At 40.7% G+C, this 16,330-nt stretch overlaps 1 protein-coding gene across 1 annotated transcript; it reads right to left on the bottom strand.

The window, feature by feature from the left end:
• Positions 1-3,049: 3,049 nt before the first annotated feature.
• Positions 3,050-16,267, bottom strand: LOC309970891 (zinc finger protein 280B-like). The gene is made up of 2 exons (XM_082853589.1): positions 16,207-16,267; positions 3,050-4,948 (listed from the first exon to the last, which is right to left on the bottom strand). Exon 2 carries the CDS (start codon positions 4,877-4,879, stop codon positions 3,245-3,247), a length of 1,635 nt encoding a protein of 544 aa, XP_082709715.1. The 5' UTR covers positions 4,880-4,948; positions 16,207-16,267; the 3' UTR covers positions 3,050-3,244.
• Between the last annotated feature and the right edge of the window lie 63 nt (positions 16,268-16,330).

Genomic DNA, 16,330 nt, shown 5'->3' with positions numbered 1-16,330 from the left:
ACTATCCAATAAAACAATTCTCTTTAAATTTTAAAGATAGAAATAGAAATTCATTAAGCCATATACTCATTACCTCTGATGGTAAAGCATTTCTAATTAAACCAAGAAGAAGAAAGCCCATTTACACATCATTGTTTAGAAGTCCTGGCCAATGCAATAAGATTACAAATAAAACTAAAAATATGCCACATTACTGGTGAAAAGACAACATAGTGAAAACACTTTTTCAAAAAAACATTTTATTTCTATAATTGCTAATTTTACTTACAATTTTTGGCAACATTAATAAAATAATAAATTTTATCTGAAAGAACAAGCAAAATAGACAAGGAAATTCACAAAGGGCAATAACAAAATAGTAATCTTGACAGATATTCAATACATTTGTAAACAAAACAAAGTGACATTCCTTAAAAAAATATAGAGGTATCAATAGAAAAACAGAGAAAGTTCTTGAAAGAACTCAACTCACTATTAATTGTCTTCTATTTGCAGGCACAGAAACTGACTCAAGCAAACTCAATTCTAAGAGAGAAGCAAAGCCCTTGATAATTATCTCTTCCCAGCTTTTTGTGAAAACCTAGGAAATTTAGACTGATAGGGAAGAAGAGTGTGGAGACTTAAAGTGCGTTTAAGAGGAGGAAAAAAAGGGGGGTGGGTTGGAGACTTCACTGTGTGATTGTAACAACACTGGTGAAGCTCAATATACCAAAGGAAGTGTCAAACAATTAAGCGAGGTAGCAAGCCATGCAGGCCTAGGGGAAGAGCATTCCAAGAAGGAGAACAGCAGTTACAAGTCTTTGGATCGAGAAGAAATGGAATTTGCTTGAGGAAAAGCAAGGCCAGTGTGTCAAAAATAGTGCACCAGTGGGGAAAATGGCAGAGTAGCACGACAGAGAATGGAAGAGAGGAGGTAGTCAGGGGCCATATCACCAGAACCTTAGTTGGCAATAAATAACAACTTGTACTCCTTAGGAGCATACTTTAGAGCAAACAACAGTAACAGGGTTGATAACACTGAGCAACCACAAACACAAAGAACTAAAACATTTCATATTTTTACCACAGAAACAGAATAAGGGAGATAAGTATGCAAAAGTATGCACATTTATTTATATATAGAAGTTTCCACCTGAGACCAGAACACACACACACACACACACACACACACACACACACACACACACACACACATACACACACACACTCTTTCTACACCTAACAAAAGGGGTTCAACCTGAAATTTTACCAAAGTGCTTTGGCCCAAGCAAACTAACTGGAAAGGCCTAGTAAAATATTCAAAGTGCAAATCAATCAATCAAGCATTGAGCAAATAAATACAACAGAATCTACACTCAGGAAATTAAAATATGGATGATATACTCACAACAACTTTGTTATCTGTAGTCCTTCCTCCTCAATTCTAAGAGGGATGCTAACCCCTTGATGATTATACCTTTCCAGCATTTTGTGAAGGCTTAGAAAATTTAACTAGATTGAGGAGGGGGCAAAAGGAGTGGGGAGAGATAAAGTACCTTTAAAGAGGAGGAGAAAGCAACAGAAAAAGGGAGAGATTTCTCCTGGAACAGGTCTACAGCCAGGATCCCAGATTCCTTGAGTGGTGCACAGAGGCTGCTAGGTACCTGGGCTGGAGGTGGAGTGAGAAGGGATGGCACTTAAACATGCCTAGAGAGACTCAACTCCAGGAGCCCACAGAGGTAACCAAGGCTGCTGATGTTCAGGAACCAATACTTAGAAGGTACCCCAGTTCTGTGAAAGAGCCCTTGGAGATGGCAAGGAAAAAGGTTCCGGCAAGTATAATCACAGATTAGACAGTTGATAGATCAAATGAAGGATAATAACCCTATGACCTGATAATTACTGAAATAAATGAGATATTTCTGGCACATTGGAGTGTGTCAAGTAAGACCCAAACTCAGTATTAGTTTAAAAAATGGGAAATTATACACACAGAATTAACTGTTAACTGTAATACATTCATGTCCAAGGCAAGATACAAAATTGCAAACTTCACATGTTCAATTAGGGTAAGACATATGTAATTGGAAATGTTAGGAAAAGTCCTATAATGGGTTTAATCACTCTTAACTATTTTTATCCACTATTCCTACTTTTCTTGGACAACCCCATTCCAGCTTACGGGTAAGAGAACTAAACTTAGCTCAATTCATAAACTGGACAGATTCCATGTGTTTGGCCCTTTTCAGTTAAAACTATGGGTCCAGTACAGACCAAACTATGGATGTCAGGGATTTTTTTCCTTGGGAACGTTAACTTGCTTTACTGCTGTGACTGAGAGAGATATGGCTAGTTCATTCTGACTAAAGGCCAGCCAGATGGGAGAGGTGAGAGAACAAATTCCCCTTTTGATCAGTCAAAAGGAGGTCCCCTGGCACCAGGTCCCATTCTATTAATTATCTCTACTTCCCCATCTGAAGCCAATGATACACAGTACCTGCTTGATGCCTGCAGGGGCCCCTCACTAAACACAGGCATTTTATTTTAATGGTTTGGCTTCCTTGCATGTCCTTGGGCTAGGTAAGGACAGTCCGAGACAGTGTTCCTTCTGCCTTGGCTCCAAGCCTGGAGTGAATGTGTGCCCCTTCCTCAACTGGGACAAGCCACTGCTCTCCACTGACTGAATTCCCTGTTTCTGGTCCCCATTCACACCACAGGGTCTCCGTCAACTTCTCCACACCAAGGCTTTCAGAGCCAGGTTATTTTAGATCAGCACAACAGAGGCACTTCTGAGAGTTCAGCAGCAAACGGGACCATGCCATAACAAAGCCATTTCAGTCTGGCTATATTTAATATTGAAATATTCAAGGCATGGAAAAAGTTGAAAATAAAATTAAGTTGTTAAAAAACTCTACAGATTATATGTATAGCAGAGCTTTCAAACTTACAAATAACACGAAATACCAAAATAATAGAGGTTTTCACTTTTCTCTTTCTCTCTCTTCCCCCCATTCACACACACACACACACACCCCTTTTATGTAAGCCAGATAGTTATATGAAAATCAGGTAATATATTTTTTAATAATATCTCAAAATTCAGATCAAACAATATTGTACTTCATGAGTTTTTAGAAAAACCTCATAAATGATCCATTGGTTTCACTATATTTGATGTTATTGAATAATGTTATGATTTGGATTTTTTGTTTTTAGTGGGGTTTTTAACTTTGAAGTATTTGCTTCAGATTTACTGAAAGTAGAATTAATGGGGTCTTTTTGAAATTCTACTTTTAGACCTGGGGGGTGAAGGTTCAGAATCAGATGTGTTCACAGTAATGGATGCTAATTCCACTGATCCTGGTTTAAGAGGTCCCAGTGACACCTGGATAACAACTTTTGTTTCAGGAGGCAATCCTTCTAGTTGCTTAGGCTTCTTAAACATTTGATGACACTGGGTCTTGTGCTCCATTTTCTCCTTGAAAGTTAAAAACTGTAGCCGGCATTTGGAACACTGGTGAACATTCTTTTCCCAGTGTCCTCTATAATGACACATGTATGGTGTTGCAGTTTTGAAAATTTTGAGACAAAATGGGCAAAGCAAATTCTTAGTGTTTTTGTGGTATGTTCTGAAATGTGTTTCTACATCAGCAAAGGCTGACGATCTGTAATTGCAGACCTGGCACACATAGGGCATTTCGCCAGGCTTATGATTGTCCTTCATGTGCTGTAAGAGAACCTGATCTGTTTCAAAAGACAACTCACAGATTTTACAGACTGCAGAGGGCTCCTGGAAAGTATGGACACTTTCAATGTGACACTGCAGCTGGAAGGGAGTGGGAAACTGGCGGTGGCAGTGCTGGCAGGTAGTATGGTTTTTCCAGCTGTCACCCCTCTGCTTTTCAAGTTCCAAATGGTGCTTCATGTGATTCATAAACTTGACATTTTTTAGAACTTTCAAGCAGCTGAGGCATTTAAAGGCTGTGTGAGTCTTCTGTTCTGGCTGCCCATCTCCTGTATGCTGTCCATAGTAAAAGTCATGAAGTAACACGATCAGATTTCCTTTCATGGGATCAACAGTCTTGTTTTGACTTGTTGGACTCGAAAAGTCTGTTTTTGCCAGTCCATTTTCCCCAAAAGGACTTATAGGCTTGCAATGAACACTGTCCTTTGGAAAAGCTGTTGGACAAGGTTCTCCATTCTGAACATGGCTTAATGAGGTATGAACACTGTCTGAGGGTGTGCTTTGCTGAGCTGTCATTGTATGAAAGATACCTGAAGGGGCCAGAGCTAAAGAGTGTCCCCCTATGATTCCATTACTGAGTTTAGGCCTTTGGGGATTTGTGCTATTTGTTTCAGAAGTGGAAAGTCGTTTTGTTACACGAGGACTTTTATCCATACCTCCTATAGAAAGTGCTGCTCCTACTGGATGCTGCAATGAACTTGTGAAGGTAATCAAAGGAGGAGAACATGACTCTGAAGAGCTAATAGGCACGACTTGTAGTAAATTATTTTTATAATCAGGTTTAGACAAAGGCTCAATAATAATAGGACTATCTGTTGATCTTGACTCAGAGTCAGAAACTGGTAAGACAGTCATTGCTTCTGATGCAGGCATCACATGACTTACAGGCCGCAATTTGTGAGCATTATCTTTTCTGACGTGACCAGACTGTCTTCTCCTTGAACACGAACCTGGGGTAACTCTATTCAATATGTTTGAAACGACTGGTTTTGAATTTGAGGTCATCCCAACAAAGATCAGCTCAGCATCTTCATTTACATGTTCCACCCCAACGAAGATCAGTTCAGCATCTTCATCGTCTACTTGTTTGGTTTCTTGTATGCTTTTCTGCGGTTCTGACTCTTGTTCTTCACATAACATACATGGTGGTTCCATTTTCTAAATTTTTTTATTCTTGAAGGGTGTGGCCACAGGTCCCAGTGCTTCCTTTATGTAAACTGCCACCTAAGTATAAACATACCACACATCAGTTAAGTACAGAAAAATACGTTACTTATTTCTCTCCAAAACTCTAGGGTATTTATAAACATCCTTATTTTACAGATAAGGACACTGAGAGTTAAAGAGGATAAATGACAGCTTAAAAACCTATGATTACAAGTCTGTACGACTCTAGAATCATAGCTTTGCCCTATGCTGATTTTGATCTCTCCTATTAAAAAAAGAAAACCCAAAACTCCAACAACTAATCACTAGGTGAAATCACATGTAAAGTATGAGTATTTTTACAAAAGCACCATTGTGCAGTGTTTAGAAACATGGGGTCCGGAGTCAAAGAAGATTAAGCCGGAATTCTAACCAGCTACATTTTTTTTTTTTTGTGGTATGCGGGCCTCTCACTGTTGTGGCCTCTCCCGTTGCGGAGCACAGGCTCCGGACGCGCAGGCTCAGCGGCCATGGCTCACGGGCCCAGCCGCTCCGCGGCATGTGGGATCTTCCCGGACCGGGGCACGAACCCGTGTCCCCTGCATCGGCAGGCAGACACTCAACCACTGCGCCACCAGGGAAGCCCAGCTACATCTTTTTTGGAAAATTTATAACTTTTAAATGTGTTTCTGTATCTTAAAGGCAAAAATCCTTATTTCTTAGACTTAAAGTAACAGCTCTTTTTAAAAAGCATCGGGACTTCCCTGGTGGCGCAGTGGTTAAGAATCCGCCTGCCAACGCAGGGGACACGGGTTTAAGCCCTGGTCCGGGAAGATCCCACATGCCGCGGAGCAACTAAGCCTGTGTGCCACAACTACTGAGCCTGTGCTCTAGAGCCCGTGAGCCACAACTACTGAACCCACGTGTCACAACTACTGAAGCCCGTGTGCCTAGAGCCTATGCTCTGCAACAAGAGAAGTTACCTCATTGAGAAGCCTGCACACCGCAACAAAGAGTAGCCCCCCTTGACGCAACTAGAGAAAGCCGCGCAACAACAAAGACCCAACGTAGCCAAAAAATAAATAAATTTTAAAAAAAGAAAAAGCATCAAATATTCAATGGCATCTTGTTTTGTACTAGAATTGGAAGAAAATTTATATTAAATGCACATATATAAATTGATTCACACATACTGATTTCATATATGTTAATATAGAAAAGAAGTGTCAACTTCAAAGAATAGAATAAGAGTATCTACATATGGTCAACAAATAGCATAATTCAATGTCAAGTGCTTAGCACGGGCCTAGCAAATTGGGAATGAACTCTCTTGATAATCTCACCCCAACTCAACACTGATGTCTCCTAAATTTCTTCCTCTAATCCTGACTTCCCTACTAAACTTAAATCCAACAGTGCTTTGTGCCTCACTCCACCTGTCTCTTCACATAGCAGGCAAAGTAATGCTGTTCAAACAAATTAGACTGCATCACTGCTCAGCTCAAAACCTTCCAATGCCTTTCTGGTTCACTCAGTAAAAGGCCAAGTCCTTCCAATGCCTATAAGACCACACTTCCAACCCTACATACTGTCCCCTGCAATTATCTCATACTCCTCTCCCCCATCCACTTCACTTTAACCACACTAACCTCCTTGCTATTTCTTGAACAAACTAAACACTTTACCTTACTTAGAGTCTTTATATTTGTTGTCCCTCTAATATGAATGCTCTTCATTCAGATACCTACATGGCTGGCCCCTCACCACCTTCAGGGCTCTGTTCCAAGCCTTCTCAGAGAGGTTCTCAAATACTCCAACCAACCTCTAATTCACATTCCCAATTTCTCTTCCCTTCTCTTCCACCTATAAGCATTTATCACCACCTAATATATTATAAACATTATTTATCTTGATTATTTTCTATTGTCTATCCAGTAAAATGTAAACTCCAAAGGGCAGGAATTGTCTTTTGTTGACTGCTGGATCACCAGCACAAAGAACATTGCCTACCATAGCATGGGAGCTCAACAAATACAGAATTTGTTAAATGAATTAATAAATAGTAACTCTCATCAATATGAACCTTTATTTGTAGAGCAGAGTGTGCTCCATTAATTCCATGTTTTCTATCAATTTACTCTGAGAACCTTGTCTGAATCAGAAATTCACATGTTGAAGCCCTAACCCCCAATGTGATGGTATTTGAAGATGGGGTCTTTGGGGGATAATTAGGTTTAGATAAGGTCATGAGGGCCCTCATGACTGGCCTAGTGCCTAGAAGAGACATCACAGAGCTTGCTTCCTCTCTATTTCCCCCAACACCCCCCCAAATGTGAAGACACAGGAAGAAGGTGAAAGAGAGCCCTCAGTGGGGAACCAAATCAGCCAGCACCTTGATCTTGGACTTTCCAGCCTTCAAAACTGTGGGAATAAATTTGTTGTTTTTAAAAAATAAAAATAAACCGGGTTCCAATAACATTGTTGAACTTTCACCTAACTGATCTTCGTAGAATTTTTAGCTGTTGACCATACTGATTAACTTTTCATCCAACCAATCATCTGAGATGAAAAGTTAATTAAGAGTGGAGAAAGAATGATACATAAAACAAACAAGTTAATGAATGCGTTCATTTAGAACAAGAGTAACAACAGACCATGGGAATTTTCTTATCACTTCTCCTCTAGTGTCCTTATTTTCTACAATTACCAGAAACTTGAGAATTCGGGGTAGGGAGGTTGGACATGCCAAGACCTGCTAGAGCTAAGGGATGAGTCCTCAAAAATCACTTCATTTCCCCCACCAACAAAGTTGCCAAGGGCTGTCCAAGGAGCCAATGAGAGGTTTCACTCCAAAAATAGCTGAGAGAACAGTGGGTGATGACCCACCTCCCAGGTTATTCCTGTGCATTTCAACAACGGCCCTTTAAATGGGTTTTGTTATAGCCACACAACAGATTTTTTCAGGCATCAGTCCCTCTTAAGTAACTTCCTGAGATTACACCACTAGGACTCCTCTGGTACCTACCCTCACCATTTTCCCTTGCCCGTGACTCTTTTCACCCATTACTGCTCCTCCAGATTCTTGTCCCAACCCTGTCACTCTCTCTCCACCACAGCACTCAAGTCCCTTCTCCACCACTCCTTCTTCCCGCTACTCCATTAACCCCACACAGTTGCTGCCTTAGAATTTAACATCCATTAAACACAGACCCTCGGGGGAAATGGGGGTTTCACAGGATCCTTAAAACTGCCATAAACATTTGGATTCTATCCTAGGGCAACTGAGCAAAACAAAAGTAGTTTTTTCATAAATATTTTTTAACAAATATTTTTTCACAAATAAGCTCAGGATGATAAAGGAATGCAAAAATAGAGTCTAATCTAGCCTGGGAGTCGAGGAGGAGAACAACTATTAAGCCAAGGTTGTTCATGGTCAAAAAAACAAGACTATTTCTATAGAATGGACTGAGAGAAAAAGTAAGGATTTACAGACCCTCACCACCACTTCCACTCTTCTTTTTTTACTTTATTTTTGAGGTCGCCCTGACATAAACCCCTTCCTTCGCCTGAGGGCTTCTCTCTTTCAAAAATTTTATTTATTTATGGCTGTGTTGGGTCTTCATTGCTGCACACAGGCTTTCTCTAGTTGCCGTGAGCGGGGGCTACTCTTCGTTGCGGTGCACATGCTCTTCATTGCGGTAGCTTCTCTTGTTGTGGAGCATGGGCTCTAGGAGCGCGGGCTTCAGTAGTTGTGGCATGCGGGCTCAGGAGTTGTGGCTCACGGGCTCTAGAGCACAGGCTCAGTAGTTGTGGCGCACAGGCTTAGTTGCTCCGTGGCATGTGGGATCTTCCCGAACCAGAGTTCGAACCCGTGTCCCCTGCATTGGCAGGTGGATTACTTAACCATTGTGCCACCAGGGAAGTCCCACCATTTCCACTCTTGCTACCTCTCTGACCTCTCCTCTCTCTACTCTAACATTCATTCACTCCAATCCAGCTACAGTGGCTTCCTTGCTGCTCCCTTCGAAGTCTCCACCTGAAATTCTTGTCTTCCAGATATCCCCATGGCTAACACTTCTACCTCCTTCAAGTCCATGTCCAAACCTACCTATTCCAAGAGACTTACTCTGACCACCTTATCTAAAATCACAACACTCCTACCTACCCAACATTCAATCCTATGACCCTACTCTATTATATTTTTCCTAATTTCATAACATCACCTTTTATTTCACAAGAGAATGTACATATTTATAATTCTATCTTTCTTCTTCCACTGAACTGTTAGTTCCTTCCACGGGAGAAATTCTGTTTTGTTTTTTAGTTTGTTTTTGTCTGTTTTGTTCACTGATTTCTCCCAAGGGCCAAAAGCAGTCCTGGCATACAATAAGCACTCAAATATTCATTAAAAGAAAATAATTATCTCGAAGGGGATAAAAATAATTCAACAAAAGAAGGTAGGGTGATGGAAAAGGTAGGAAATGTTCAAACTTGGGATATAACCAATTTTCTTCAAGTCTGGGAGCCACTGAGGTGCACTGTTATACCAAATGTGAGAGCCCTGCAATCCTGGGATTCAGGAGGATGACTGGCCAGATCTCATCATGGGGACCAACAGTTTGGGGAAGCCTTTTCTTAGAACAGTATGGTTAGAGTACTACATTTCACCCAGGCAGGCAGGAGAGAAATTCAGCCACTTTCCCTTTTCCTTCCTTTCCTCCCAAGAGCAGCATCTTAGAAGAATCCACAAAGGAGATATGAGCAGGGTAGGAGTTCAACCTAAAAGTGGCCTGTTAGTTCTGAGGCAATTCCTTTCACTAAGACTAAGAATTTGGAGAGGGTTTGGAAGTATCAGGTGAGTGGATTTAAAGAGAGGGGCTGTGGAGGACCACAAAAAAGACACCTTAAAAAAAAATGGGGCTTCCCTGTTGGCGCAGTGGTTGAGAGTCCGCCTGTTGATGCAGGGGACATGGGTTCGTGCCCCAGTCCAGGAAGATCCCACGTGCCGTGGAGCGGCTGGGCCCGTGAGCCATGGCCGCTGAGACTGCACGTCCGGAGCCTGTGCTCCGCAACGGGAGAGGCCACAACAGTGAGAGGCCCGTGTACTGCAAAAAAAAAAAAAAAAAAAAAGACACCTGCCTGCAGAAAAAGCATTTGACTAAATCTAGCACTTTTTCATGATGAAAAACAAACAAACAAAAAACTCTCAACAATTAGGAACAGAAGAGAACTTTCTCAAGCAAAGGGTACCTGTAAAACACCCACAGCTAGCATCATACTTAGTCGTGAAAGACTGAAAGCTTTCCCTCTAAGATTGGGAACAAGACAAGGGTGTCTACTACTGCACTTTGAATCAATATTATACCTGAAGTTCTATAACCAGGACAATCAGGCAAGAAAAAGGAGTTAAAAAAAAAAAAAAAAAAGAAGTAGCAGCATTCAGAATGGAAAAGGAAAAAGTAAAACTATATTGGAGATGACATGATTTTGTATATACAAAATCCTGAGGAATCCACATAAAAAGTATTAGAATTAAAAGGTTGCAGAATACAAGATCAATATAAAAAAATCAATTATGTTTCTATATAGTAGCAATAAATGTTCTGAAAATGAACGTAAATAAACACTTCCATTTACACAGTTACAAAGAATACTTATCAGAAAGAGAAAGACAAATATCATTATGATATCACTTATATGTGGAATCTAAAATAAGACACAATTGAACTTATCTATGAAACAGAAACAGACTCACAGACACAGAAAACAGACTTGTGGTTGCCAAGGATTGTGGGGAGGGATGGATTGGGAGTTTGGGATTAGCAGATGCAAACTATTACATATAGAACAGATAAACAACAAGATCCTACTGTATAGCACAGGGAACTATATTCAATATCTTGTGATAAACCATAATGGAAAAGAATATGAAAAAGAATGTATATGTACAACTGAATCACTCTGCTGTACAGAGGAAATTAACACAACACTGTAGATCAACTATACTTCAATAAAATAAATTTTTGAAAAAAGAATACTTAGGAATAAATTTGATAGAAATGCAGCACTTTTTTATTCTGAAAACACTGAATTATACTAAATACATTGTTGAAGCAATTAAAGACCTAAATAAATGTAAAGACATCCCACATTCATGGATCAGAAGATTTAATATTGTTAAAACGGCAAGACTCCCACAACTGATCTATCAAAATCTTGGCTAGCCTTCTCACAGAATTGAAACTCATATGAAAATTCAAGGAACTCAGAATAACCAAAACAATCTTGAAAAAGAAAAAACTGAAAGATTCAGACTTTCTGATTTCAAAACTTACTACAAAGCTATAGTAATCAAGAAATGTGGCACTGGCATAAGGATAGAAACAGATCAATGGAATAGAATTCAAGAGTCCAGAAAAAAACCCATGCATTAATGGTGAACTGATTTTCAGCAAGATTACCAAAATAATCAGTGGGGAACAGATAAATCTTTTCAACAAATGTTGATGGAACAACTGGACATCCATATGTCAAAGAATGAATGAAGTTGGGCCCCTGCTCACACCATACATATAAAAAATAACTCAAAATGGTTTGTGAAACTAAAAGTACAGCTAAAACTAAAAAAAACTCTTTAAAGAAAATTGGAGTAAATGGTTTCTTAGAGAAGACACCAAAAGAATAAATGACAAAGGAAAAAATAACAGGACTTCATCAAATTGACAACTTTTGGACTTCAAAGGACACCGTCATGAAAGTAAAAAGATAACTCACAGAATGGGAGAAAATTATCTGTAAATCATATATGTGACTAGGAACACATATATATACGATACATATACATTGATATGTTACAAGGGACACATATAGATACTAACATATGTGATAAAAGAATATATAAAGATCTTTTATAACAGAAGAATAAAAAAACAACTCAATTAAAAAATCAGCAGAGGACCTGAATAGCTAATTCTCCAAAGATGATATAAAATGGCTAGCAAGTATATGAAAAGATGCTCAACATACTAATCATCAGAGAAATGTGAATGTAAACCACAGCGAAAGATCACCTAACACCCATCAGGATGGCTACTATAAGGAAGGAAGGAAGGAAGGAAGAAAGGGAGGAAGAAAGGGAGGGAAGGAGGGAAGGAAGGCAGGAGAAAGGAAGGGGAGGGGAGGGGAGGGAAACTGTTGGCAAGCATGTACACAAACTGTATCCTTGTGTGCTATGGATGGATTGTAAATAGTGCAAATGCTGTGGAAAACAGTATAAACGCTCCTCAGAAAGTTAAAAATAGAACTACCATATGATCCAGCAATTCCACTTTTGGATATAGATCCAAAAGAAATGAAAGTGGGGTCTCTAAGAGATATGTGCACATCCATGCTCACAGCAGCACTATTCACAATAACTAAGAGGTGGAAGCAACCTAAATGTCCATCAACTGATGAATGAATTTTTAAAATGTGATATACACATACAACGGAACATTATTTAGCCATAAAAAAGAAACTCTGCCACATGCTACAATATGCATGATCCTTGAAGACATCATACATCATGCTAAATGAAATAGCCAGTCATAAAGATAAGGTCATGAGGGCCCTCATGACTGGATTAGTGCCAAGAAGAGACATCACAGAGCTTGCTTACATACAAATACTGCATGCTTCCACTTATGTGAAGTATCCAAAGTAGTCAAAGCAATAGAAAAGAAACATAAAGGAGAATGGTGGATACTATGGTCTAGCAGGAGAGGGAAAAGTTTGTTGTTTAATGGGATGGGTAGTTTCAATTTTGCAAGATGAAAAAGTCTAGAGATCTAAAAGTCTAGAGATCATTTCAAAACAATGTAAATGGGGAATTCCCTGACGGTCCAGTTGTTAGGCGCTTTTACTGCAGGGAGCCTGGGTTCGATCCCTGGTCGGGAACTATCCTGCAAGCCGTGCAGCGTGGCAAAAACAAAAAAACAAAAAAGAAAAAAACAATGTGAATATACTTAACACTTAAAAATGGTTAAGATGGGGCTTCCCTGGTGGTGCAGTGGCTAAGAATCTGCCTGCCAATGCAGAAAACACGGTTCGAGCCCTGATCCAGGAAGATCCCACATGCCACAGAGCAACTAAGCCCGTGTGCCACAGCTACTGAGCCTGCGCTCTAAAGCCCGTGAGCCACAAGTACTGAAGCCCACGTGCCTAGAGCCCGTGCTCCGCAACAAGAGAAGCCACTGCAGTGAGAAGCCCACACACCACAACAAAGAGTAGCCCCATTAGCTGCAACTAGAGAAAGCATGTGCCCAGCAACAAAGACCCAACACAGCCAAAAATAAAATAAATGAATTTTTAAAAAATGGTTAAGATGGTAAAATTTATGTTATATGTTTTTTACAACAATAAAAAAACCTTTTTTAAACAGGCAAAGGATTCGAAGAGACATTTCACCAAAGAAGATGCTATACAAATGTCCAATAAGCACAGGAAATACTGCTTAACATGATTAGGAAAATGTAAATCAATCACAATGAGATACTCCTTCACACTCACTAGATTGGCTATAATCAAAAAGAGAAACAATAACAAGTGCTGCAGAGGATGTGGAGAAATTGGAATCCTCATATATTGCTGGTACAATTGCTACAAAGTGCTACAACCACTTTGGAAAACAGTTTGGCAATACCTCAAAAATTAAATATAGAGTTACCATATGATCCAGCAACTTCACTCTTAGATATATACCCATAAAAACTGAAAACATTAAGTCCACGCAAAAACAATGTTAACAGCAGCATTCCTCACAATAGCCACAAAGAGCACACAATCCAAATGTCCACTAACTGATGAATGGATAAACAAAACTGTGGTGTATGCTTACAATGGAATACTATTCAGCCATAAAAACAAAACACTGCTGTGTATCTATGACATGGATGAACCTGAAAACATGCTAATTGAATAAAGCCAGACACCAAAGGTCACATATTGTATGTGAGAGAATTGTATGTAGAGGAGAATCAAGAAAGAGAAGCATCCTGTAATCTAAATGAAAATTTTTTTCAGGGAGGAGGAAATGAACTACTTTGATAAATGCTGCCAATAAATCAAATAAAATAAAAACTAAAAATTGACCATTGAGTTAAACATTGTGGAATTCATTAGTGACCTTGACAAGAGTGGATTTAAAAGAAAACAAGAGACTTGGAGATAACAAGTATGGCCAACTCTGTAGAAGTTTTCCTATAACTAGCAAGTATGAAATAAAACAAGCAGAAGGGGGATGTGCCATCAAAAGATGGATTTTTTAATGAGAGATGACATTATAATCAGCCTGTCTGCTGATGGGAACCGTCCAGATAAACAGAAAACTTAATCCGAAGAAGAGACTTGCTAGAATATCCTTGAACAAACAGGAATTGATTGGATCTAGTATACAAGAAGTGTACACAAGCCAAATAATTCACTCATAGTAACAGACCTGAGACCATATGAAGAAAGGCTGGCATGGTGGATTAATGAGTATGGTAGCCAGCCTCCAAGATGGCCCCAAATGAATCCCGCCTCCTGGTATTCCCAATCCTGTGTAGCTCTCCCTCACACTATCACAGGGTTGACTGTGAGACTAAGCAAAGACAGAAGTGAAGGTGTGTAACTTCTGAAAAAGACTCTGCACTTCATCTTGGGTGCAAATTCTCTCCTGAATCACTCGCTCTGGGGGAAGCCAGCAGCCATGACATGAGCAGCCCCATGGAGAGACTCAGAGAGGGAGGAACTGAGGCCCCTTGCTAACAGCCAAGTGAGTGAAGTTAGATTCAACAAAAGTCATGGAGAGACCCTGAGGCAAAACCACCCAGCTAAGCCACTCTTGGATTCTAGACCATGAGATAATATGTTTTTTCAAGCTATTAAGTTGTGAGATAATGTGTACAACACAGATATTTCAAGTTACCATATCACTCACATGTCGTACTTGCAACTCTGAACTGTCATACACAGAATAGCTCTCCTATAGGTACAGCAAAATTTAAAAAACAAGCAAACAAAAAAACAAAACGGGAATTCCCTGGCAGTCCAGTGGTTAGGACTTAGCACTCTGACTGCTGGCACCCCAGGTTCAATCCCTGGTTGGGGAACTAAAATCCCATAAGCCACGCGGCGCAGCCAAAACAAAACAAAACAAAACATGACAAAATTGACATGCCATGAAGCTTGTATAGTCAAATCAAACTTGTATAGTCAAGCCAAGGACTCAAAGTTGTACCAGCGACAGATAAGTAACTATACAACAGAGCTGTATGCACAAGTTGCTGGGCATAAAAACTTGTTTACTGACATGAAGTGAACACAGATACCCCGCCCATCCAGTCACAATTACTTCATGAAATAAAACCCTTAAGGAAAAGGGTACAGAAATGAACAAACTAATCCCATGGAATCATGTTAAATCACAACACATTTACTCCGAATGAACCACTTTATTTATTTATTTATTTGGCCGTGCCACGTGGCTTGTGGGATCCCAGTTCCTCCAACAGGGACTGAACCCGGGCTACTGCAGTGAAAGTCCAGAATCCTAACCCGGAGGCCACCAGGGGGCTCCCATCACTTTATTATTTTAATACATTAGCTGAAACCTTAGGCCACGTGCATCAGCCCACATTAGCCTCACTGCGTGGTAGAAGTCAGCTTTACACAACTTAAAAATCCATGGTGCTCTTACTTTTTTCCCTTTCAAAACAGCAGGTGAAAGCCGGCCCCCAGCCCCCTGCCCCTTTTTGAGGCCGCAACTTAGAGGGCTCCAGAATGAGCTGAACCAATGAGTGCCCGGAAGTCGTCACACACATTCTGGGTCGGCTCCCACCCGCGCAGGAGAACGCTCTCTGGGCAGCAACGTGTTAGCCCGGGAGAGAACAAGAAAAACGCTAAGGGTAAAAAAGATACCACTCTGGGCGCTTCTCTGGTGGTGCAATGGTTAAGAATCCGCCTGCCAATGAAGGAGACACGGGTTCGAGCCCTGATCCAGGAAGATCCCACATGCCACGGAGCAACTATGCCCGTGCGCCACAGCTACTGAGTCTGTGCTCTAGGGCCCGAGAGCCACAGCTACTGAGCCCGTGCGCTGCAACTACTGAAGCCCGTGCACCCTAGAGCCCGTGCTCCACAACGAGAGGCCACCGCAATGAGAAGCCCGCGCACCACAACGAAGAGTAGCCCCCGCTCGCCGCAACAAGAGAAAGCCCACGTGCAGCAACGAAGACCCAACACAGCCATAAAAAGATAGATAGATGGATAGATAGATACCACCCTGGTTCTCATTAGAAAGACGTCTGTCACCTTACCTCAGGCGCGCACTGAAAACCTGGGGGCTTGAGATTTTCCAGGCAGGAGCAGGTCGCATCCTAGAGACCAGCAGAGAAACGGGTGAGGGCGAGTCACGTGTTACGGGATCATCCTATCCCCCAG

This window comes from Leucopleurus acutus (assembly GCF_964270905.1).
Source record: "Leucopleurus acutus genome assembly, chromosome: 13".
NCBI classification, from domain to species: Eukaryota; Metazoa; Chordata; class Mammalia; order Artiodactyla; family Delphinidae; genus Leucopleurus; species Leucopleurus acutus.
This window is presented reverse-complemented; position numbering and strand designations above follow the sequence as displayed.